Below are 27,914 nucleotides of genomic sequence, written 5' to 3' on the forward strand. Positions count from 1 at the left end.
AGCTTGACATAGGTTCAAGTATGGTTTTGGTCTAGTTTTTACTAGTTTTAAATAATACAAATAAAACATAATGAGTATGTTCATTAAGAGATATAAGTTTTCCGGAATTGTAATGTAGGGAGTAGATTTGAAATCTGCATCAAATTTTAAGGATTTTTTATAAAATTCGTTTTTTGTATAATTTTTTATCTAAAAGCGGAAATACAAATTAAGTTAATTAATTTTGGCATCTGTGATTGGTGGATTTAAAAAATCTGCGCTCTGATTGGATGTCGTACATCATTCAACCAATTAGAACGCAGGTAGTTTAAAATCCACCTATCCTATTGGTCAAAATTAATTAACTTAAAATGTATTTTCGCTTTTAGATAAAGAATTTTACAAAAAACGAATTTATAAAAAATCCTTAAAATTTGATGCAGATTTCAAGTCTACTCCCTACATTAAAATTCCGGAAAACTTATATCTCTTAATGTTCATATAGGTTTTCATGTTGAATAGATATTAGTCCTACTTTTTTTAGATTATAAATGATAATAATTAAGGATAGTTGTTTTGTTTCAGGGATCTAAAGGGATAAGACAATGGCCGATAAATTGAAGAACATCCCCAATGACGATACACAAAATTACCCCTTCTGTAGATTACAATTAGTGGTTGATTGATATAAGCTCTAAATTTTCTCTATTATTTGAGCAGAGAAAGAAGAAAAGAGGAAGTGGAGAGAGGGTAAAAAGTTAAAAAGAGTAAACAGTAAAGGAGGAGTAACAGAGGAAATTTGGTGAGTTATATAACACTGCTCAGAAAAGTGTAAATAAATGCAAAGTTTTTCATTTAAACATGGTGGACAACATTAATAGAAATTATTACAGTTTATATACAAAATACCCAAGAATTAAAACATACATAAGTAGCAAAGCACAAAAAAATCATGGACGGGTTATGGAGACGACAAGGAGATTTAAAGAGCATTTGTTAACGTTACGGACTAGGTGACTGACGAACAGACAGGGTAAATTTAATTTTCTTTGCTACTAACAAGAATGTATTACTTTCCATGGGGTCATTATTGCAAAAAAAAGGGGAAAACAGTAAATTAACCATTTTGTTATCATAACAGTTTAACTTTTTTTTTAACTTTAAGCTTTTTTTTATTATATTTCGATATCAAAATAATAATAATTTTACTGATTTAGTATGTAAACTAATGAAACCAAGCTTTCTATTATTAATGGTTTATAAATTGATAAATTATTATTTATTTCACTGCAAGGTCAGTTAATTTTTTAATGTCGACTGTTTGCAGATTTTTAATATTTTTTACCATGAATCTAATGAATCCATGAATCTAATAAGATAAACTGACACACAGTTACTTTGAATTCATTAACATGGTACATGCTAAAACCCGACTGAGCCACACAAGAAATAGAAAAAAATTAAATATATTTATATTATGGCTCCGAATCTGTTCTAAGTTAGATTTTCATAAAAAAAATTGTTTATAAAGTTAGCTTAAAACCCAAATATTAATATATATAATTATTAATTCATTTATCATTAAAAAATGTGAAAAAATACCTTATATTTACAAATTGATGATTGATGTGTTTTTGATTTTAATGTAAATGTTATTATTAGTAGCAAAGCTACTCTATAATTCCAATTGTCTCTCTGCAGACCAACCACATTCATTTTTATATAGCAGGACAAAGTAACTAAAAAATCAGCCATGTGACGCCATAAAAAATGAGGGATTATCAGTCTCTTTTTTGAAGCTTTTTTTCCAACTTCTCTTTCATTTTTATGACATCACATAGCTGATTTTTGAGATACTTTGTCCCACTACATTTTTATTCACGGGTACCTTCAACTCTTGCCTTTCTGGGCAAGCCATCAAAGAGATTTTTATGATGTCCAAATAGCCTAAATTTGCTGTGGACAAGAAACAAATTCCTTTATTAATGTGGAATATTGGTCTAGAAGTATATGAGATCTTACTAAACATGGAGAACTATTTACTCTCTTTAATAGACATAAAAAACAATTACATAATGAAGTGAAACACTAAATTACATGAAACTAAAGACTGTTTAACCCCAGCCTATAACTTTGTATCCTTTGATAAAAACTTTGACTGTATATTACTAGGTTCTCAATAGCAATGGTTTATAATATCACCCCTCTGATCTTATTTTAAATTTAATTAGCATATAACAATAACTATTATTAAATTATAGTATGCTGTTGTTGGACAATTTCCCAAAGTTGCTTTTGAAAAAATTGGAATTGCATCCTTTTTTTTTTTTACAAATATTTCCTTTAATTTATTATCATCTTAAGATAAATGAATATGAAGTAATATTTATGGTTATGGGATGCATATATTAACCAAGAACTACTTGGACCAACCCCTCCAAAATACCAGCATTCACAACCTGGGACATTGCTAGAAAGTTTTCCTTTTGTAGTTCTCATTGATGTATGGGAATAATCTAGACTCTCACACCATTCAAGCACAAACTTTACAACATATAACCTCGCCAACCTTTACCTTTAGTCACAGTTGAACATTTTAGCTTTAAGTTGTGTAGAAATATTTTAATTAATGTCTTTCTGCCTATTTTTGTCTGTATATCCTTCAAGATATTACAAACTGCTGGGTTCTGTTTTTCAGAGATTATACCAATATATATACTAACATGTTGTTAAACTTTTTTTTACTCCTCCTTCTACAAACATATTGTGATTTTGAAAAACCAAAACATTGATAATGCTCTTTTTATCAAGTTATTCTTTGCAGATATGAGGAGTGGTCCTATAATTCAAATTTGTTTGCTGATATTAGAAGAGTTTCTTTAAATTATATTTTGTCCCTTCACTTTTAAATAAATTGCATCTTAAATTTCATGCCAAAACGTTCATAAACAACTCTTGAAAATTATGACATAGGATAAATCTATGATTATTTTTATAAAATCATTTCTCCAATTAAAATTGGAAATTAATAATTGTTTAGTTTCACAGTAGAATGTAAATATTTAACTGTGAGTGCTACTAAGCTTAGCTGAAACTTTTGTGAAAGCTGGCCCGAGCTATCCCAGGTTAACATAAACCTTACTCTTGGCTACACACATATTATAATTAGTTATATTATATCTATATATCTTTCTATAATTACTGAATTTATATAAATATCTATTTATTATTACAATCTTATACACTTGCACTCTGTGCTTGTTCTTTAATAATCTATTGTTAAGTATTGCAGTAGAATATGTCTGTAAATTCATCACCAAGTCAGTCTGTTAAACAGCATAGCTTTGAAAGTAACTTATTTTATCTTTGGTTTGTTTATTAAAGAGTATGATCTATTATATATCGTTTTTGTAGAGCAGTTTCTAAAAGTGAAGCATTACTGTAATTAGTGTCCATAACATATAGCTCTTTTCATTAATTTAGACAAATTATAATTCTAATATCGATTTCAAAGTTTGCATGATGATTCCTATATTAGTTAGGTATAAAACGACCAGGCTAATATTGCTTGATTCACTTCTACAATTGATAATGAGTATTTTTTACTTGAAATATATTTCGGAATGATAAAGTAGACTTTTTCCTTTTGAATTGAGACTCCCTAATTTGTATCTTTCTACGCTTGTATCTCTGTATTGATAATCAATAATTATTCTACAAGGCAATATCTACTTTATTACATTCATTCTATACAGATAGATGGATAGAAAAGGATAGATATGTCAAGATAGATTACCAAGTACATATTTTCCAACCTTAGAGTGAACATTGATTTTTGTTCTCCTGCATAGAACTGTAGCTGCTGTCAGCTGGTTTTGCAGTGACCAAATACAATTCTGCTACAGGGACATTGCCAACTTGGGTAACTTGAATTTATATATTTTCCTTTTTATTATTTGGCTTTATTACCCTTGTATTTAAAGAGCTAAATGTGTGTTCAGTAAGATCTTGTAAATGGTTGTAGTAATGTACTATTTACAATTCTGTAGAGCAAAGCATCTCCAAAGCAGGCTATTTGGGAGGTTAAAAAGCAACCTCACCCTCCCTTCATAAAAGAATAATTAGATATGGATAAAGGGTTAGGACAACACACTTTGGGTTTTTTGTTTGTTTTTATTTTATTATAGTGTTCTAGCATAATAAAGATACAATTTTTCAATTTCTTCTCTTCTCTCTATATTATACCTCTATCTTTCTACTATCTTTCTATCCACCCCTTTTGTCTTTATTATTATAGTTGTGGGAAGGAATACTAAGTGTTTTTATATTACCATCAACATATCATTTAGCCCAGTTTACATCATTTGTAGACTGGCACACTATGCAACTCTTTATTAAAATTTTTTTTCTAGAATTAAGCAGATAGAGATGGGACAATTGGCTGTACATTACACTAGTCCCCAAAGTTTTAAAATAGCGTTTTCTTATTTGTAAGCTTAACATTTGTGGAGACTTAATTTTGATTGGTTGGTTAAATAAGGTGATTGTTTAAACGTTTCAACCAATAATATCAATCTACAGAATAGGGAATTTCATGTATCATCATTGGGGATGTACATAAATTTATCGGCCATTGTCTATCCCTGAAGATCCTTAAGTATCAAGGCCTTAGACTTAGTCTATCATAATGACAGGTAAAGGTAGGTATTTTACATTATAGGTATGGTGGAAATGTCTGATTAAAATGAATTCTATCCTTTCTTTTTAATGCGGAAAAGGTAAACAATAAGCATAACAAAAATTATATTACATAGAGTATAATATATGAAGATAAACAATTCAGAATGGGTTTTAATGGATTTTATTATAGTTGAATTTTAAAAAAATAACTGTGTAGCCACTTCCAAGGTAATTAGGTCATGTAAATGAGAGTTGCACTTTATGGGAGTAATTAATCCTTGTTCAAATTTATGAAGAACATATTGAAGAGAAAAACATTATTATAGATATCTTTAAAATTTTTTTTACTGAAATTGTTTTTGTGTAAGGCTAACTATTAAATATAATGTCTGTACTAAAGAGTATATATAATAAAGGAAAAGGGATTTGGCACCTGAGAAAAAAAATGTAAATGTCTCAAATATTTCTGCAATATAAAAATGTTTAATAGAGAATGTTTATTTTCTTATAGGTTTTTATATATAACATTTGCAAAAGATTGGAGACCTTGAACTGCAACTATTTCTGACAACTCCCCTTCCCCCAATAATTATTATCTATACATCTTGTGTATCAAAATTGTAGATATATCAAATAATCTTCAAACATGCTATCCCTTTAATCCCTGAATATTTCATATTCTTGTGGCTATTAGTATATTGTATCATGTTTAGTGAATACTAAAATCAACAATAAGGGGTTTTCACATGAAAAAAATATAAGGGCCATGTGAAACCTTTTGGTAGTTGATATTAGGCAATTTCGACGGTAATGTTGACATTAAAAAGTGTTTATAACTGATATAATACCGAAACACCATTATTTAAATTTCAACATTGACTTTTTAATAAAAAATCTCAAAAAGGTATGGGGTTAATTCATAGGGATTGGGTGGGGGAGGATCAATACAACAACAAGCTCCCGGAAATTTTCTTTATATAGGGGGATGGTATAATCCATGTGGTATTTACCCCATTAACCCCTCCCGGCACCCCTCTCAAACATACTTGAAGGAGAAAATCATTTAGTCGGGACAACATCTTCTAAAATAGATTAGAAATTGTAATTATAATAATACATTGTGACTTACTGTATGAAAGAAAATAAACACTTCATACAAACAACATAGCCGATTACGTCCAAAACTAAGGGGGGGGGGGGGGTCCCAACCCCCTAAATGAGGCATTGGGGTGTATAGGTAAAAACGTAACACCCCCTCTGAAATGAAATCTGTATAATTCAGGCATTAATTTATCGATCAAAGGACCCTTATTTGACTTTTGAGTATACTGATTAGAGGGTTAGGATAAATTATTTTGTTTGTATAATTTGTAAGCTTTGCTTAATGGATATTGTTATTCTTGTTAATTTCATTAATCTTATGTTTTATTTCATTTTCTACAATGGTTTTAAAATGATTATTTTACTTTTCAGAGAAGTACCCACGGGTTTTGACACATTGAAGAATAGAAACCAATTATAATAACAAGCAACAGAAAATATTTACAGTCGTGACAAATCATTTGTAGGAATTATATATAAATTCAGATATTGTGATGTTTAACATCAATTTTTTAAAAAAATCTTGATTTAAAATTGTTAAGGACATTATGACCTATTTTTAAATGTGTCCGATACCAGGTCTCAATGTTTAAATAGTGCTCTAGTCTAGAATAATAATGGGGTAGTAGGGAAGCGAGTGAATTGTAGAGATGCTACGCACCCAGATAATTCTGTAATTGTTATGTACTGTTATGAGATAGCTAAAAATAGAATGGTGATAACTGACAATGTACCGTTATCGCTATCACCTGTCCAAGCCTACTGAGTGGAAGGGGGATGTCCCCCCTCCCCCAACCATTCAAGGAGCCTTCCCCTTTCCCCAGCTACGCCTCTAGAGCGCCCCTTTTGCACCCCTGCACATCCCCACAATCACCGCGACCACCAGGCCCCCCAGGCTGATGTTCTCATTTCTGACCTGCGATATCTTTTTATAGACTGTGTTTAGTACTATTTATATCGATGTATTTGTATTCTAATTCAGTTCAAATATAGTTGTTTCCAAATCATAGTCTGCATATTACTTTGCTGCCAACATATACCATCGCGGTTTCCATCCTCTACTCGCGTTGCCAAAGGGTTTGCTGCCGCTCACCCTGTTAAAATAACAATGAATGCCCTGCATAACAAAATCTTATCTAGTGGGTTGGTTTCCTAACTCTAACATGGAAAAATCCGTGGGTACGCTAATGTTCAGGTATGTTTGAGACAGGCAGGGGGATTATTTCTTCTAATTAATGGTAAGAAATACAATCCTTAAATTAGGGTAGGAATTACAGGACTAACAGAACAGTGATACATGGATGGCACAAAAGTTAATCATCATATTATTTCAGGGCTCGGCATCAGCCCTATTTATATAATATAAAAACCACATCCAACCCATTACTATGTCAGAAAAGAAATATAACATAAACTTTTTTTAGGACAGAAAGCAATCTAAATTTACTCCATTATTTGTTATACCAGGATAAATTCAATTAATCAGCGTCTTAACATCATTTAATGTCATCAGGGCCTAGAGATAGAGAAAAAGCAAAACAGATAGATATGTAGATAGTATAAATAATATAGATAAATTTTCATTAAGAACTTTAAAACTATCATTTTCTAATTGCTTGTGCGAGGATTTTTAAGTAAGATTAAAATTACACTTAGATTTCAGTATTGTAAATTTTTTTTTTACCGATGTTTAATGTTTGTTAAAGTTAAAGGACAAATATTTTCATTATATTAATGTTTTGTTGTCTTCTTTGGCCGCCAGGATGGTACTTCCCACCCCTCCCCCCTGTCTCCATATCGTTGAATGAAATTTGTGTACATATATGCTTATTTATATTATAGATACATAATTGTACGGTTAAATGGATGGAAAGGGAGAAATCTTAAAGTTAGACATAGATAAAATCAACTTCATAAATTACATATACGGGTTTTAATTATACAGTTTGCTAACTTTTATAAGTTTCATGATATAATATTTAAATTAAACAATGAAAAAAATTGGATTATAATATCTCTTGTAGTTGACGAGATAGCAAGTGTGAGTAAATATGCTCATTTCCCTGAACCCCTCCCGGAACCCCCCCTCCCCCCTGGGACTTTCATGAGCCTGTTAACAAATGCACAAAAAATGTTGCTCCGTCCATTACGAGTGTTGACATTATAAATTTAGAGGAGCTTCGCTCCAAAGTCCCTAGGTCAACAAGTAAAGTAATCAGAATAAATTCAATTTATTAAATGTAATTTTTGATAGAATGAACCAAATCTGATTTAGTCCCAATCCTTTTATGTACAAAAAGTGTAATTTCAAGACCCCATGATAGCCAGACATTTTCCCTTAAAATGCGTGGTTGAGCAACGAACCCCCTCTTCCCTTGTTTAGACAAGTTGAAAGTAAGGGGGGTGGGTAGTTTTTTATTTGTTTTTACTATAATGTAGGTTAGGTTAGATTACATTTTGTATGGGTAGCCCTGAAGGGTTATGGCTTCCCCGCATGAGTTAACCTCCTACCTAACCTCGGATGGGTTATACATAGGAAAAAAACTTTTTTTCATGTCTTTTCAATAAATTGCTGCGTTTATATGATTGTCATTTGTATATTTACATTTAAAATCTGCTAATAAACAAGGAAGATATAGATTCTTTTCGTACGCAACTTTTTTGACGAACGTATGAAATTACATAGCAATAGAGTAACTTCGATTCTTGTTTTCCATTGAAAAAACCTTATAACTAACTAATAAGGTTAGTTTAACTGTTTAAGTTTATCTGGAACCTAATTCACACAACACATCTTTGATTGACCTAATTATACCTAAAAATGTTCTAGTTGTAAATTAATCTTCTAAATGTGATGTATGAATGTATGTCTTTGGTTACTGAGGGAAAGAATATATATAAGTCCAACTTGCATTGTCCTCTCCCTCCTTGATAATACAAGAAATTATAACCTCTTGGTTAAACCTTAATTTTTTAAAAAGAATTGGGCCTAGGATTTAAGGTTTTACATTTGACCATCCAACATATAAATTCATTTACTTTAATTTGTTTTAGTTTTTGAGGATTGAGAGGGGATAAAAGATAGTTCAATGGCAGTTAAATTTTGTTTTACTACGCGATTAAACATTTTACAAGACTGGAAGCTGCAGCTTCATTCAGCAGTCTTTTATAGAATCAGCGGTCAGCCTTTTGTTTTCACTTTTTTATTAAAAAAGTTTTTCTTCTGCATAATTCTGTATCTAAATCGAAACCCCTAAAAGACATTAAATATCAAACGACGTCTTTTCAGTGAAGCTTCATAGGAAACTTTAATCTGTTTTGTAAGGGTTGTGGTAAAGAAATCAAGATTATATTTTTCTGAAACTTACAATCTTCAAATGGAAAATCAGAAAAAGTGGCATTTAATTTGAACAGACACACATACGTTCTACTTCTTTTAGACATCCATTATCACAGAACAACTTAAAATTATTTAATTTCAAAAAATTAAAATCCGATAGATAATAGGTATTTAAGTTATACAATATTTAATAAATAAGGCCTCACATACATCAAACTACTTGGCAGAAAGGCATGAATTACCACAAAGAAAATTATTTTAAAAATAATAAAAATAGACTAAGATATCATACACAGAAAAAAGTGTCCCGAGCGGTTAGCCTAGGTAATTCCAAAATTTCGCCTAGTATGTTTCATACACACAAAAAGACATACACAGACAAACTTTTTAGAAGCCATTATTTTGGGGATCCTAATGTCCATATAAATAACAAAAAATCATCAAGCATTTCTTGCGAAAGAAGAGAAAAACATATTTCTTTTTTTTTCTTCAAAAAGCATAAAAATATGTAAAATAAAGAAAAGAATAGAAGGAAAGAAAAAAGTAGAGAGAGACAAAGTTTCTTATTGCAAAAAGTTAGAAAGAGAGTTGATATAATTTAGCAAAAAAATTCTCTAAAATAACAAAAAAAGATTCTAAAGATTATCTGCAATTTAGTAATAATCAGTCTAGCTGTTCACGGGATCTTACTAAACATACAGACATGCTTACAGTTACTTTAGCAATGATAATAATTTTGCATGTTCGTATGAATACTTATATTATTAAAATTGTCCTTGATTACAAAAGCCGAGCAAAACTTTAAAATCAATCACTAGAACAAAAGCAAAGGGAAAATAAACCAAAAATATTCTAGTAGTGCAGCTGCTCAATAACTAAGTCACTGCATAAAAATGTTTGTCTATAGTTGGTTTGGTAATACCACCCCCTTTCGCCCCTTATTCGATTTGACTTTAGAGTGCTACCAAGGTTTAAATAAGGTTATAGAAACAGCAATTAAATGGCATTGCATTTTTTAAAATCACAATTTCTAATACAAAGCAGTCTTTCAAGTTGCGAAAAAGACATTTCTAGATCCGAAAAGGATGTTGTCGTATTCTTTCATATCTAAATGAGAATGCACTTTTGATTGTGATGAGAGGGGAGAAGAAAAAAAAGGGGGGGGGGGGGTGGAAGGAGGGATTTTTTCACGTTTTTCCTTTTATTTTATTCATCAACTTCTAAAACTTCATTTCCCCCACAAATAGGAGGTATTTTTGTTTTCATTTTGGTAAAAGTTAACTTTATTTGAGCAAAATATATATATATTTTTAATTCGATTTACCTATTACTTATTAATAAGGTGAAGTATGTATGTGTGCTTCTTTAGATCTCTTAAATGGCTGAAAAATCCTTCCACAACAATTTAAATACTTTTCTATGCCCCTTAGTGGCCTCTAGATGCACTGAGCTAATGGAGGAGTGTGGATAGAAGGGGGGGAGGTTGCGAACCCGTTACTTATATTTTTTTTTTTTGGGGGGGGGGGTTGATATTGTAAACGTTCCTTGGACTAATAGGTAGTTTTACTGTAAAGAAGACCCATATTAATTAAGCGTTAATGGAGATCCTTCGCCACATACATTCTGGCAGACACACATTCTTTTACTGTTATATAAGTATAAAGATTTGAATATCAAACAAATTTATGTATACACTCTATCTTAAAATAATTATGTGCAGTTTTACTTTTTCTTGACCGTTTGTGGTCTTAGTTGATTCATGAAACTAAGACAATAGAGGGGGAAGATGTTGAATAACTGAATGTCCCAACCCCGTGGACCCTGTGCCGATTTTCAATTGGATCTTTGAATATCAGCCAATAGAGTCGGAAATATTAAAACAGTCGAGATGCTACAAAAGTGCAGAAAGCAAAGGTCCCCAACACTGGATCCAAGTAGTTATCTGGATTAGATATCTACTACTTTTACATTTATTGTTCATCCTTATTTGAAATAAACAATACCCATAGCCCTGATATTTCCATGTGACCTTTTCCTTTTATCTGCAATAATTCTTTATCTTCAGTTTTTTAACATGCAGACCTTGTTCTATAAAGGTTAGGTTTTCAACATGTTAGGTAACATTGTACAACTTTAATTTAAAGCGATTTGCAGTTTCAATATTACTATAGAATAGGTAAACTTTTATTCTTATATGAAAATAACCAAATGTGTGTATGTAGTTTAAAATCTCGCTAACGGCTGGACCGTCAGGATTCTTCTATACAGTGAAGCCTCTTATATGTTTTGGCAAGGTTTACAATCATTTTGGGGAAAGGTACCTTCACCCCCTCCCACAAGATAATAAACCTTGTAAAATGCATCCCCCTCTCACATTTTTTCCCATTTATTTTTTCATTTTCTGTCGACTTAATCCCCCCCCCCCCCACCTATTGTTTGGGGATGGCTGTTAGTCATAGATAAAAAAAATTCATTGTCACACATTAAAGAGCACTTAATTAAATATATTGATACCCATAGACCAGGAATAAGGTATAGCCACAAGCGAAATAAGTATAAAATAATAATTGGGGGACAGATGAAAAGGTCGCTAATTTTAACATGTGTTGCCCCCCGACGACAACTGAAAATCACGTGTAGGTTTCGTGATTTATTTTTGAAATAATTTCGTTATTGTTATAGGCTGCCCATAGACTCCAAACTTCCGTATTTTCTTCTTCATTTAGTGATTTTTCATTTTTCGACAAATAGAATAAATTAAAAAGGAATTAAGGTACGTAACCATAGTACGGACATAGGCAGTGGGCCTAGAGGCCTCTGGTTAATGTTTAATGCTATTATTAAATCCCTATTGACATAATACTCCTTGTTTTATTCAAATGCATAAATTGTATAATATAGAGAGGAATCTAAATTTGAATAAGAAATCAAGTTTTTGATTAAATCTGAATTAAAATTTACATATTCACCAAGAATGGGCAATTGCAGCTGCGTTCGTTGTCAGCTGCCACTCTTTCTTAGTTGGCAGCGGCAGCCAAAGCCAGCCATGGTTTCAAATAGCCACATCTAGCAGACTTTTAATGCTAAATAACCAAACAAAAAATTATAGTATCAAGCGGTTGAAATAGCGTGATATTTTTCGACATTAATAATTTTAAGTTAGAAAAATGGGATAGATATAATATAAGTAGATAGAAAAGTATGAGTATAGTAGAGTAGATAGAATAGTAGATAAAAAAAGTAGACAGAATAGTTATTTATCGAATCGTATTATAAACACCTTTCCGCGGATATAAGAATGTACTATTATAAGATTAGAACTAGTTTTGTTAGCACCGAGATGCCCATGACAGGGCTAACAAAACTGGTTTTAGTATCATGATTGTGCATTTTTATATTTATTAGAAAACGGGATATAATACAATACGAGTTTTCAGTATGGCTCAGAAAAGGTTTAATCCAGAGGATGTTAATCGGTTTCGAAGTAACACTGGAATTGTAGATAAAAAAGTTACCTATGGCCTAAAACATTGAACTGAGGAAGAGCTACGTCAGGGGACATCTGAACTGATTTACTACCATCTTCCCATCTAAATATCATAGCCCGATTATTTTAAAATGGTTACCCACAATATTAACATGAATTTATAATATACGTGGATATTATGACAGGGGAAGAATTATCGTCAATGGACATGAACATCATTTTATAGTCAGTTGGTTCATCTAGTAAAATAAGAAGGTGTAAAATAAGAAGGTGAGTGGATGGGAAGGGGTGCGTTTAATTAGCATCTGCGAGTTGAGTTTCACTTAATTAGAGTACCTAATTATCTAGTGTAAAATCCAAGTAATAATAAATCCATTATCATAAAATATTTGCGTGATTTTAAAGGCTTTTGATTTTTCGCTAGCATCCAGTCCTAAAGTATTTAAAATTAGACCAAATAAGTTTCTTTAGTTCTAGTACAAAAGTCCAACTAATAGAATGACTTTTAGAAACATTGTTCTATTCCTATAAACCTCAAATTCTTGATAAAAATAATTTGGAAAGTAAATTAAGCCCCCCCTCCTCTGATGTACATCCCCAATGGGATAATTACACCCTCTGTATATTCAAAACTATAGGTTGAAAAGTTTGGAAACTGTCAGTTTTAACCAACTAATCTAGAGTTGATAAAAAAATATACCATGGAATTAGCATAATTTGAAATTTACAGTGGAATGTCCCCTCCCTCCTGCACTCACCTAAACTTGAGGTCAGCCATGGTGTAGCCAAAGCTCTCAATCTCCAGAGTACACATCTGCGTGTCCAGCGGGAAATATTGGAGGTCAAGGGGACAGGTAGCTTTAATGGTCAACCTGATACTCCGCAGGATGTCACCAGTGTGCATGATCCTGGAGAAATAAAAAATTTTATTAACAAGGTGACTTACAGGATAGTCCCACAGGACGGATACAATAAAAAAGTGATATACTCTACAGGGATAAGACAAGGAACTATAAATTGTTATGCATCTTCAAATATGATAAACAAATAATTTCTTATATTAGTTATGACTAATGGTAGAAAAGATTAGACACTACTAGTTTGTACAATGCAATCAAGATTTTAAAGAAGTACCCATAGTTTTAAAGCCAACGAATAAGAAAACTTAGAATAGACTTTGTGATTGATAATAGTTATTTTTCGCATCGTATTATAAACGGCTTTCCGCGGATATAGAATGTACAATTTTGAGATTAAAACCAGTTTTTTTAGCCCCGAAGTTCCGAAGCCACCGGCTAAAAATACTGGTTTTAATCTTGTGATTGTACTTTTCTATATTCGTAGAAAGCTGGATATAATACGATGCTAGACATAGTTTTTTCGTATGGATGAGAACCGGTTCCTATCCACCGGATTCGAATGAATACGAGAAAAGGTTTTAAATGATTAACACAGCCTGTTTAATTGTCAAAGCACTCCACCCACACGCAAAAATAATATAATTCAATCAGTCATGAAGTCTAAGACAATAGCCAATAAATTGGTGTACATCCCCAATGTTGATACACAAAATTACCCCTTCTGTAGCGTAAAATTAATGGTTAAACCAAACAATCAAAATTCACTGAAATCCCTAAAGTTGTTAAGCCATTAAATAAGAAAGCGTTATTTAAAAAACTTTGGGTACTAGTGTAATAAACTGACCATTATCCCCTCTCTCTCTGAAAATTTTAAATACATATATCATAATCTTCTGTACCGATAAGGTTTTCCTTTTCGTTTTATTTTATATTTGTTAGGGTAGTTTTTTTCTATTTAGGTTCGGGTAAGGTCCACTCTATAAAGATATTAGATTGAAAAATACTAGCGGCTTCGCCCCTAGCCTCTAGGGGCTTTGCCCCAAGGGGTGATAAAAAAAAAGTTAAGGTGAAATTTGTAAAAAAAAAAGGACGAAGAAAATCTTCTACAAAAAAAGGACCAAGGAAATCTTCTACAAAAATCTGGTTTTTGGGGGGGTTTGGGGGTGTCCCATCCCACAAAAAAATGGCCAAAAACCACCACAGGACCAGTAGGTATATTCCCTGAGGAGTAGAATACGATCGGTTCAGTGATTACTGAGATCTTAAGCTTCAGACGGACGGACAGACAAGCTACTTTGTATTATAGATTATGGATAACGTTCATATTATATGCAGAATATTTACTGTCTTATGTTGTCTTCATAATTATCATACTCAAAAGTTAGAGGTCACATATTTTTTCATCGAGTGCAATATCACAATAGACCGCGGATACTTCTTTGTTGTAAGAAATGTGAAGTATTTATAGTGGTGAAACATCCCTACCACCTACATAAAGTCTAGTTTGCTTTTTATGTTGCAAAACGTCATTAGTTTGCAATTATAACTATTCTATTTTATAAAGTAACTAGCGGCTTCGCCCCTAGCCTCTAGGGGCTTTGCCACAAGAGGTTTGATCAAACCAATTTTTCGTATTTTAGATTTAAAATAAAAAAGGAAAAAAAATTTTAGGGGGGGGGATTTTTTTTTTTTTTGGGGGGGGGGGGGGTAGTCGACCCCACTTTTTAAATTTTAGTTTTAAAATTTTTTTTTTTTTTTTTGGGGGGGGGTATTTTTATTTTTGGGGGGGTTAGGGATGTCCCACCCCCCAAGAAAACTTCCCGGGAACTATGAGAAGCTACCCTGTAAAGGAGAACCCGATCGGTTCGGCGGTTAGCGAGATCCTTCGCTACAAACAAACAGACAAACACACAAATACACAAACACACAGACAAACATCGTTCTACTTTGTATTATAGATAAGGTTTAATTACTGTAGCTTAGGATTTTAATAATCAATAAACCCACTACGTCCCATTTTATGTGGGCTTTACATAGGTCTGGGGGATGTTTAGAGGCTTTTTTTCTCCTTACCCTTACGTATGTAGAGCTCCTAAATGGTAGGTGCTTACCTAGATTACCTCGTACGGGCGGGATTGCAGTACCGGACCTTATCGACTTGATGTACTGTCCAGGTCCTGGTCCAGCAATCCAGGAGAACTAAGGATGACTAACGCACCCTTCTCTGTCCAAACACCCAAGGATATTAGGCTAAGTAACATCCATCAGACAACCAACTCTCTGTGATGCACGACCTTTGTCTGAGAAGTCCCAACTGTGCATGGTAACAAGTTGCGCCTGTTTTGGGCCAAGGCATTCCCCCTACTCTAACTATTTATGTCGCGCATCTGACATAGCAGCAGTAGGAACCATTTTTAACGTCTTTAGTTATGACGCGATGTTGGCCCGAGATTCGAACCTATCACCTTCCCGACGACGAGCGGATGTGCGCTACGTGTTGAGCCACGGTCGCGGGTTAATGGTAGGTGCTTAGTCGCTAGTAGCTCAAATAGTCCCATTGTTTCCCTTTACTTCATTGAACCCCTATTTCATTTTCTAATATTGCACATGGACCACTAAAAACTCTTTCATTAAAAAGTTTAATTTCGATGCTTATTCTTGATTGGTTTAGTTTGAGTTAGGGTAAATCCAAACTGGAATAGCATTCCAAGACGCGCTAGAAAGTATTATGAATGACGTCATAAAATACGTATAAAAAAAAAGGATGAGAGGAGAAGTAGGAAAGGAAACCCCTAAAAAAGAGATTAATAATAAATGTATTTGTATTACATCACACATGAGAGGAGGGAGATGGTGGTCAGTTTAAAGTATGAATGGAGACAACTGATTTTTAATGCTATTGTGACTTTTGCTAAATTGGAATACTTTGCACAGTTGACACTTTGTAGGAAGCTGTGGCTCACCATTTATGGTTCCTAGGATATGATTAGTTTTTACCAATAATCCTCAGACAGTAAAGCAAATTATCACAGTAGCCAACATGTAAGTTTTTTTCAGTCTTGCCCAAACCAACGTCAAAGCTATATATATTTACATTAGAACTTTCCGCAAAAGGACTTGCAATCAAAGATTAATTGTTATAAGAGTTATAATAATATAAAACTGAGTTAGGTATTGTTTTTTAAAATTTATATCAAGAAATTGCTTGCAATTCAAGATTTTAAATTGAACCATCATATACACTTAATTTAACAAAAATAGATCATAAATTACTTATCAATTCTCCATTCTTTTAAAATAATGCTTTACTGTTCATTTTCATAGAAAGGCTATTGGCTGTTTTAAAATTTAAGTTGAAAGAAGTAAACACCTTTCCCAATAACAATAAAGAATGGTAAAATCAATGGAAGTTGGTTGTCTGATAGATAAAAATACACACTGTTCTAGAATATAAAATTAAGTTTCTTAATGACAGATGAAAATACACACTGTTCAAGAATTCAAAATAAGTTGGTTTTCTGATAGAAAATAATACACACTGTTCTAGAATATAAAATAAGTTGGTTGTCTGATAGAAAATAATACACATAGTTTTAGAATATAAAATAAGTTGGTTGTCTTATAGATAATAATACACCCTATTCTAAAATATGAAATAAGTTGGTTGTCTGATAGATAATGATACACATTTAACTAATTTACGATGATGAAAAAAACTTACCTAAGAAATTGATTTTCCGTGGTAGCCTGGTGAAAAAGTGCCTCTTTCTCATTGACAAAGAAAGTATCTGGAACCCAGATGAGTTTGATATATTCAGCACCAACCACCAGCTTATCCAACCCGCCGCTCTTATCAAACGCCAGCCGCGGATCGTGCCAAAATTGCCGGAAATACATGTCAAACGTAAAGTCCATAAACTTTTCCGACAGATCACCTATGGATAAAATATACAGGGTGACGCCGACGGTAACGGGTATACCGCCGTAGTTTGGCCGCACTCGCTTGTCATACCCGATCATGAAGTGGTTTAACAGTCTTGATACATTGACTGCTGCCGAGTTGTCATGCTGCTCCATGGCGTGAGCAGGGGCTAGCAGCATGCTGTGCAGCCAGCAGCACACACAGAACAGCAGTAGTAATGTTACAGGATGGTGGTTTGTGAACCACACCATTTCTCCTGTTTTGTCCTTTTTTTATGTAAATTATAAACTTTTAGTCATCACCGCACTTGGAATTGTAAAAGTAAGTCCAATGTCATGTTTACTTTATAATTTTCAAATTTATCATATTTAAAAGTTTCATTTTATCAAAATTAATAATGGCAGTTCAAACTTTTTGTATAAAAGTATATATTTGTCACTATGAAAATATCTTTTATCCAATTTTATAAAAATGTTGTTTATAAATAGATTACTTTTTCATTGATTCATAATCATTTTACATTTCATCTTCATTTATATCTTGAGAAAATCAGCTGTTGTTTCCCGCCAAAAATATATTTCTTTGTTTTCTTGACTAAGATGCACATTTAAGGTTTTTCACATAAATTGTCACAGATCATAGGAAGAAAAAATGTAAACATTTGAAAAGGGTAAAATCATTTATGAATAAAAGTAAGATTTAATTTGACGAACTTACTCTAACAAACTAGACATTTTGTAAGAATATATTAATCCTATTATATAATTTATTAAGTGTTTTTGTGTCTGAGGCTTGAGTTCTCAATAACTACTGACCCAATTGAGTTCTCAATTTAGGAGAATTAACAAGATGGTTTTAAGCTATCTATAAAAAAACACCCTTTTTTCTGAACGATTTAATTAAAGGAACATTTTCCGTGAATTGAACTATCTTAGAGCCTTTTAATACAGCCAAAATTAACGCAATTACATAATTAACATCAGTGACAACTTTTGTGACTCACCCTGTATTAACTTTGTTAGTGAACTCTGCTGCGTCCCCAGTCTCAGTGCTGAGTTAGGCAGAAATTTGAAAATAAAATGATTGTGAAAAGTTCAGGTATCTGGATTTCATTCTTGATTCTGAAATTAAGTTAAACATCTTTAGTTTTAATATTTTCTTCAAAAAAATGGCCTAGCGCAGACTCCTCCGCCCTAATTTTAAAATTATTTGAAAATAAATGAAGGGGGGTATTCTTTTTTTTGGTCAGATTATATCAGGTTAGGGCACTAATGAGTGAGGCATAGGGGATAGGAGTCTTTTATTTTCAATTTTAAAAAAAAATTAAATTGTGGGGGGGGGGGGTCGGGTTATTCAGTGCTAGATAGGTACTTTAAGGGAAAGAACTATAAATCATTTATATTAACCAGTTGTACAGGCTACGAATCAATGGGTTTATCTATCTAAAGAATCATGTACACTAAAATTTTATAGATTTTGAAAAAATTTTTACTTTATCTTACTTCCTTTCTTACTTACGTTTTTTTTGATTTATTGAAATACTAGTGGCTACGCCCCTAGAAGCATCTAGAGGCAATTAAGACTAAAGAGGGAAAAGTGCCTCCCTCCCCCTCTTTTCAATTTGAGTTTTTAAAAAATGGGTAAAAGAATTTTTTTTGCAGGAAAGGTGGTAAAAATTTCCTTTTAAAACCATGTCTTTTTCTGTATCTATGCATCTTTGAAAAGTTTTGTTTTTGTTGGTATGCAAAAAGAGTATTAAATGTTTGTATAATGCATAAAGTGTGCAAACCTAAATTTTCTTATGTTAGCAACGAAACTACACTACGGGTGCTCTTATATGTCTGTCTTTCTGTTTGTAATGATAATGCTCCACTTTAATCGGTGACATAAACTTTCTATAAAAATATACATCTTGTGTTTTAAAGTTTGGAATAGATTATTCTTTCCTTTTGAATTTATTTCTTTATTTCTATGACTTTATTTTACTTTCTGTTTTTTTTAATCTTAAAGGTTGACCTTAATTTTCATATGATTTCAAACTGAAATAGCTACTCAATTATTGGACGTAATTGTCCATGCTAAGATTTAAAATTTCATTAAATAAAAATAAAAAAAAGTGTGATCTTACTTATTATTGTAACACAGGTGTATTTTAATTTTTTTTTAAATCTGATTTTTTAAAGATTTTTGAGTTTAAAGTCTATGAAGAAAAGAAGACAAAAATATGTTATGTGCTCTGTATACATAAGTATATAATTTTTATGCAAAATAGAAAATAAATACATAAAGTACATTACAATAACTCTACAACTACAAACACTCATACATTTTCCAAGATAGTTGAGTTGGTTTTTCATTTCGACCTCTTTCTTAACTTTTCATTTTTGGCTACGATTAAAAACCTATTGTACGTCCTTATGTACATCATATTCATGATATTTAAATTCTAAATCTGTATAATTGATACTAACTATTTATGCAATTTTACAAGTAAAAAATAGATGTATAAAAGTATTTATAAATTATTTATCAAAAAATGTGTTAAACATATAACTTTAAGGGGCAGACTGCAGTGATTCCTTATTTTGAAGTTCTAAATATTTGACTATTTTGTCGGAGTAAATCGGGGTAGACTCGGTTTTAGGATCTTCATTAAATGTTGTTTATCAGAATCCATATCCCTTGTCCCTGGTAGATTTAAGTTGTCTAGAAAGGTAAAAAGTTAATTTTACTGCAGTAAGCCACAACAGCTAATAGAAATTACAATACAACAGTTTTGTGTATAAAGCAGTTTTTAGTAGCAAAGCTTATCTGTAATTAACCAGTCTATCTGTTTTTTTTAAAAGCGAAGCTTTTCTATAATTAGGGTCGGTCCGTCCGTCCGTAACGGATAGCTCTTTTCGTTAATTTAAAAAGGTTAGAATTGTCCTATCGATTTTAAACTGTGCACAATGATACCTGTAGTAGATAGGTACGATTTAGAAAGCGTAGCAACTCTATAATCATTACAAGAATGTCCGTATGTCCATTTTAAACATGTTGATTTTCCTACTTTTTTAACAACTAATTTTTATGTAATCTAAACCTCCGTTTGATCTGATTTTTGGTATATTGATTCCTAGGACTACGAAGAACAATATTATAAGCGAAGCAACTCTATTATTAAGTCCTAAGAAATTAAGTATGTCCATAACCAATATCCTGTATTCAGCAGTTTTTCAACAAATTTACTTACAATTTTGCTTCGACTCTTATACTTTTATATTCTGATTATTCAGTTCTGACACTATACAAGTGTTAATGTCCGTTTGTCCTACTGTTTCAGTGCTTCGCTTTTATGGATGTTGTCATCCTTGTTTATTACATAATTTACATATAATCTTAATATCTGTCATTGTTTTTATCTTTAAGTAAGTCTTAAAGTAAATGTAGCTAGCTTATACCAACAATGAAACTAATTAAAAAAAAAATTACAAAACCTTTACGTGATTTTCAGCTGTCGTTGGAAGGCAACACTTTCATCTGCCCCGTAAATATCATTTTTGATTTATATCTCTTGTTATTGTGGCGTCCTCTAGTTAAAAAGTATTTGAGTTAATATAAACTTTATTATTTCTAATGTTAAGGTCAAACGGGAATTTTGTATATTTCTAGGGAATAGTTTTTTTTTACAAATCTTCCCTATTTTACAAAGGTAAGACCATTAGAATGTCTGTTTACAGAATACCTAAAATGATATGAAAGATAGATCCAAGCAAAATTAGGGGGCAAAATGAAAGGTTACAAAGGTTTGAAAGGGGTAATATAATTTGTTTTTAAAATTTTGATGGAGATGAAATGTGGGATTTCAAAGCTTGAGGGATGTAAACACCCCCTCATCCCCACTCTTGGGCGTTTTTTCCTATTAAACATCTACTCCTAGCTAGTCCTTCTGTTAAGCTATGGTAGAGAAGCAAGTCCCATGTTGACAATGCTATTTTCGCTACTGCTATTTAAGATATGAGTACGAATTTCTTGTACTGATAATACTCTATATTTCATATGTATGTACGTTTGTCTGTTAGTTTTTCAATATTACTAAAATTAATTTATTTTATTAAAGAGCATTTTGTTATCAAACAATTCAAAGCAAAATTAGATATCTTGCAGTATAAATCAAATCAGTGGCATGCACAGAATTTTTTTAGACAGGCGTTAATGGGTTGAAGTGTATAAACCTTCCAAAGAATTTTGCTATGGGAGGGGGAAGGGTTGATGATTGGTGGAATTTGTTCCACTGGAAAGAAATTTTGGTTTTTTGATAACCCGTTTACCCCATCCCTTATCCTCCTTCCCCACTTTCGATTTCATTACAAAATTCTTCCATCCAATCTTAACAACGCTACTCAATAATATAGCTCACCAAATTTAAACATGAGCTGACGTTAAAATCGGAAATACATATCATTCATTATGAAAATAATATATCCAAGTGCGTCTGTCGATAAAAAGAGAAAGACGCAATCACTCATTTAGCTCTATATTTTAAATTTTAAGTATAAAAATATCGTTTTCGGCTATTCCTTGTCCGATTTAGGCTTTTAATTATATCCTGTCCGAGACAAATTTAGATCCGTTGACTAATCAAAAATCGTTTCAGTTAGAGGTGTACCCAACGTCTCATTTTATTGCTACCCAAAGTCTTATAACTACGTTGCAATTATATGTAACCCCCTAAATTAAGTTTAAATAAATGTGTACTATATATATTTAAATCACGCCCCTACCGCGTGGGTTAGTTTGGCACTCCTTTGTCAACAACCTGATGATTTACATCATCTCAACATCCCTTAATATTGTAACAGTCTCAGATATTAAAAAAGTAATCTAATAGTCAAAGAATTTCTATAGATTTTGTAAAAAAGAATTATGTATTGCTTGTATTATTTTCTAAAGATATAAGGATACGTAAATGGCAAGTTAATTAATCAATAAAGACGTCAAATTTTTTTTCTGTTGATAATGGGCAGGGGCAAGAACTTCCAATTGGGGGGGGGGCGTGATTACCCCCCTCCCCAAAATTAATTTGAAGTTTGAATTTTTACCCCCCCCCCCCCCCCACCAAATGATGGACGATTGTAGACGAAGGATTTGCAGGGGGGTAACCTTATATTCATTAATAAATTACAAATAGGATTAGCGCAATGGTATCGTGTGGACTTGCGGGAAGGTGTCGGGTGCAAGTCAAAACTATACCGCATCATATAGGAGACGTTAAAATGATGCTGGTACTACATAAGACGCTTTATATTAGTTTGAAGATTAAAGGGAATGCATTTGGATTTACACAGGCGCAACTCAATACCATGAAAACGCTATCAAAGGTTGGTTGTTTGTTAGGTGTTGCTTTACCTAACCCTCGGGTGTTTTGACAGAAAAGGCGACATTGCTCGCCTTACCTTTTCTTGGTAGTTAGACATGGCGTCACAATGACCTCAACCTGGCCATTAAGAGGTATTTGTAAGGTATGCAGAGGAAGGGGGGGGGGGTGAATATTCTGTGATGCCTATCCTTATACACCTGTCAAGTCTCGCCAAAGGCCAAATTGCAAAAACAAGCTTTGTCATCAAAACAAAAATTGAATTGAAGCAAACATTTTCGCTTTAAAGTTTTTTTTCAAAGAGATAAAAAGAACAATAATGTGTAAATTAATATAAATACCTTTCTCGTATTCATTTGAATCCGGTGGATAGGAACCGGTTCTCATGAATACGAAAAAACTATGTCTAGCATCGTATTATATCCAGTTTTCTACGAATATAGAAATGTACAATCATAAGATTAAAACTAGTTTTTTTAGCCGGTGCCTTCGGCACCACGGGGCTAAAAAAACTAGTTTTAATCTTATAATTGTACATTCTATATCCGCGGAAAGCCGTTTATAATACGATACGAGAAATAACTATTCTAATATTTACCATATATTTAGTTAGAATTTTACGTCTTCCATTGCCCTTTTCCTAATTTTTTTTTTGTAAAAAGACGTAAGGTCTTTTGGTGTGTCCCTTAAGATCTCGCCAAACCATTGAACCGATTAAGTTCGGCATTTCAGGGAAGCTTCATATAGATACTGAAAAAGCTTTACGCTAATTTACTGCCCCGACACTATCTTTTTCCCTCCGAATGCACAGCCTATAAATGCCAGGAGCGAAGCAGCTAGTTAATCATAAAGATTTTATCAGCCAAGATTATGTGATGTAATGTTACTTTTTGACATTTTCAATACCATTAAAATAAAAAAAAAACACGTTGGTTATATGTCAGCTATGTCCAATTTATTTCAATGGCTAGATAATTGAATTATAAACCTTCATATTGTGTGAAAATACACCCCCTTGCAAAATAAACATGTCTATGGCTATGCCATTGTTTTGAGCTTAAATTGAATTTGAAAACTCTACAGGTAGAGTCTTTTTACCTTGCAGGGTTTTATTACAAAAAATTATCATTAGTTTTGCTAATATGTAGCGCGCAATTATGAAAACTGTAATGTTATCCTAGAAGGTTTTTGTCCAAAGCTAAAGATCCCTATAAAAATGAGTTGTACTTTTCAGGAAAGCCTTATCAAATTCTAATTTCCCGACAACGCCCGCCCTACTCTAAAGATTGTTTTCTTAATGGTTATAAATTCGGCAATAAACAAAGGAGTTAATACCAGTTAATTTTCCCTTGTTCTCGGAAGTAAGTTCAGTGGAATGAACATACATACTTAAAAAACATACCACAGTTCTGCAATGGGGGTACTGATCTATCCAAAATAATTTAGAGAATCCTAAAAAGCAACAAGTGATCGGAAATGCATATATTGCAAGAATAACAACATCCATAAAAGCAAAGCTGAACAAATAAATAACATTATTGTAGAGTGACAGCACTTGAAGAAATGGAAAAACTCCTAAAGGCTAAGGAAAATATTAAATCCACTGTGAAATTTAAATTTTAAAGGTTTGCTTTTGATATATACAATACATATATGATTCTTTTGTGTTTATTCGTCCAAGGAATTATAGAATATCAACATTTCTAAAAATATAATCATGCTTAAAATAATCAAATAGACTAACTGGCAATCATCAAAGAGTTGTATCGCTTTCTAAATAGAACCTTAATGTTTTAAGAATCATTTGAAATCGATATGATGATACTTCATTTAACAAACGGACGTAACTTCCGACCATAAAAGAAGAAAATCTTACAAAAAGCATTAAATATCATAATATAAAAATTTCAAACAAAATGTACATAATACATAATATGCTTTTCATGTAAATATTAATACTTGTTTGCAAAAAATTATGCAAAAATATTGTTGCTTCGTAAAACATAAACAAAATCAATAGAATAGATTAAAATAAATAGTAAGCATTGCAATAAGAATTAAATAGCAATTATGGCTATAAAAAATGAAAAAAAAAACACATTAACTGTACATTTTTGGAGAAAAAAAAACACAGACTCTCCCACTGACAGTTCACTATAAAACTAGCTTTGACTAAGCTCAAATGTTCACCCTGGTTCTCTCTCTCTCTCTCTCTCTCTCTCTCTTCCTCTAACGCTCTTCTTGTGTTACCTCGTTTTACCCCTTTATGGTTTTCTCTCTTTCTTATTATACGTATGTTTCTCTAATACTTTAACTCTATTCTCCCCTTTTTCTCTCTATCATATGGTTTTCTCTTTCTCTATATTCAAAGCTTAAAGTATCTCTCTCTCTCTCTCTCTCTCTCTCTCTCTTTTGATAAGCCTCCCATTTTGGCAGCCCAACCTCTCTTACTCCCAGTTGTGTGTAACCCTGTAGCCTGGCCTGTTGTACCCCACCCATCCTGTTGGCGGGAAACTACGGCCAAACCAACCTCGATCCGACGACTCTTGCAAACTTGGAAATTCATACTATTCTAAAATAGAGAGAAGGAACAGAGGTTAGAGGGTATCAAAATTAAGTTAATTGGTCAGATTAACATTAACAGAGGGTGAACTAAATAATAGGGAGGTTACTTCAGTTTTTTAAAACAAGCTCTCTCATTTGCTGGCTTAAACACGTTGGAGACTTTTTGATTGGTTATAATAGTACAAACCTTTAGTGTTCAATATTTCTTCCAATCTTAATCAACAGAAAAGTTATTCGAATAAAAAAAATACATCTTTTAATTTTGTGAAAGATACAATTATAAAGAGGACACCTTCAAATTAAATTCTTAACTTAAAAAATCTACTTTTTAACTTCATATGTCCTTACATAAAAGAGAGAGAATGTCTTTCTGTCTCTAGTTTTCTACTTGTCCTAACTGGGGATCTCGCTAACTGATATGGTTCTCCTCTAGAGTGAGCTTCTCAGAGGTCATTGTAAGGTTTATAAATTTTTGGGGGAGGGTACATCTTGGATTTAAAAAAAATTTCTTTTCTTTTTAAATTTGTAGTATAATTTATCCCCCCCCCCTTTTACCTCAAATGCCTCTAGAGGCCTCTACAGGATTAGCCACGAGTATCAATATATAGCTGTCAAACTTCGATGATGATTTGTATCTGTGGCTATAGTTCAAAAGAAATAAGTATTTAAACTTTTTCTTTTTAAAGTATTCTTGTTAAAAGATTGTTTAATGTTTACATCTGTATAAATAGATAATAACTTTGAAACACTCTAATACAGCTAGATAGATACACCTAATGGGAGGGTTGCATAGATAGATAGATATTATAAAGGGGGAGGGTGGGATAAAATGGGCATGTATATTAGGCCTTACTATACCCTTGATACCAATATGGGAGAGTTTCAAACAAGGTCGACATCAAAAAAGAGTTTGGGGTGAGGGGGATGGGTGGTGATAGGGTTTGTAGACCCCCCTTTCCCCCCTTTAAATGTAATATATATACTATTACAAAATGTGTGTGAGATCTTTAAACTAAAGACATTCATATAAAACTTATAAAAAAAATATATAAATATTTCTTCTAAATATTTTAGACAAGAACAATTAATTTCCAGGTAACAAATCATCCTTAATGTATGTATTTATGTGATCTAAATTACTTTGACGTACATATGATGATATGTTCCTACAGACCTACGGACAAACGGACCTACCTTAGTTATAAAGCAGCTTTGTTAAAAAAGTATTTTTGGGGTTCGTGTATTCCAATTTAATATTATTCATTTGCGATTTTTAAAAATGAATGAACACCGTTATTTTGTTCGTCTCCTACAACATCCTTTTCTCTTTCAGTCACTCTCTCTCTCTCTCTCTCTCTCTCTCTCTCTCTCTCTCTCTCTCTCTCTCTCTCTCTCTCTCTCTCTCTCTCACTCTCTCTATGTCTCTCTCTCTCCCTATCCGAGAGCGTACAATGCTCTACGGAGTTGAAAACTGGGTCTAGGTTTAAATTTATCTCTGTCACTCCCTTTTTTCTTTCTCATTTCCTCTCTCTCTCTCTCTCTCTTACTTTCCCCCCTCTCTCTCTCCCTCTCTCTCTCTCTCTTTCTGTCATCTCCCACTCTCTCTTATTCTTCATTCTCTTGTATTCTTTTTTAAAAGCGAAGCTTTTCTATAATTAGGGTCGGTCCGTCCGTCCGTCCGTACGTCCGTCCGAGATAGATAGCTTTTATTCGTTAATTTAGGCATGTTAGAATTGTTCTATCGATTTCAAACTTTGCATGATGATTCCTGTAGTAGTTGGGTACGATTTAGAAAGCGTAGCAACTCTATAATCATTACCAGAATGTCCGTACGTCCATTTTAAACATGTTGATTTTTCTACTTTTTTAACAACAAATTTTCAAGTGTTTTAATTATCCGTTTGATCTGATTTTTGGTATATTGATTCCTGGGACAACAAAGAACAATATTATAAGCGAAGCAACTCTATAATCAAGTCCAAAAATGTAAGTATGTCCATAAACATTATCCTGTTTTTAAGCAGTTTTTCAACAAATTTACCTACAATTTTGATTCGACATTTATACATTATGTTCCGATTTTTCAGTTCAGATTCTATACAAGTGTTAATGTCCGTTTGTCCTACCGTTTCAGTGCTTCGCTTTTATGGATGTTGTCATCCTTGTTTTAGAATCAAAGCTTTTATAAATTTAAAGTATGTCCACATTCGCAAATTAATGCTATAAACGTCAAATGGCACCAAAATTTTAATTGGTTATCAGGTTTTTTTATAGTTATTTCTAGATCAATTAGGACAAACTGCTATAGACATCATTTAATGTTTGTCTGTTCGATTGCTTTTGTTCTTTTTGGTGCTGTCGTCCTTGTCATACCTAATATTTCATATGTACATCTTTTTGCCGTTTTCACTCTCTCTTTCTCACTTTCCCTCTCTCTCTACTTCAACCCTCTCTGACTGTCTCTCATTTTTTGTCAAATTTTTCTCTTCAATTTTCTTCTTTTCTCTGCTATTTATATATCTACATTTTTTACTTTTCTTACTCTTTTTCATTATAAATTGTGAATTAATTTTAATATATTGAAAGCAAGCTACTCAAGGTTTTACCTGTTAAAATACTCT

General features: G+C 32.4%; 1 protein-coding gene across 2 annotated transcripts in view; it reads right to left on the minus strand.

The window, feature by feature from the left end:
* Nucleotides 1–18,492, minus strand: part of LOC145329986 (gamma-aminobutyric acid receptor subunit beta-like) — a 64,578-nt gene extending 46,086 nt beyond the window's left edge. For both annotated transcript variants that reach the window (XM_080174490.1, XM_080174488.1), the window contains exons 1-4: nt 18,373–18,492; nt 17,169–17,963; nt 13,346–13,495; nt 12,616–12,690 (exon numbers count right to left, since the gene is read on the minus strand). In XM_080174490.1, coding sequence (XP_080030616.1) covers nt 12,616–12,690; nt 13,346–13,495; nt 17,169–17,620 — 677 coding nt within the window. In that variant the 5' untranslated portion in view covers nt 17,621–17,963; nt 18,373–18,492. The remainder of the gene's footprint in view (nt 1–12,615; nt 12,691–13,345; nt 13,496–17,168; nt 17,964–18,372) is intronic.
* Between the last annotated feature and the right edge of the window lie 9,422 nt (nt 18,493–27,914).

The sequence above is a fragment of the Acartia tonsa genome, chromosome 10, assembly GCF_053477335.1.
Source record: "Acartia tonsa isolate MP-2025a chromosome 10, ASM5347733v1, whole genome shotgun sequence".
In the NCBI taxonomy this organism is placed as follows: Eukaryota; Metazoa; Arthropoda; class Copepoda; order Calanoida; family Acartiidae; genus Acartia; species Acartia tonsa.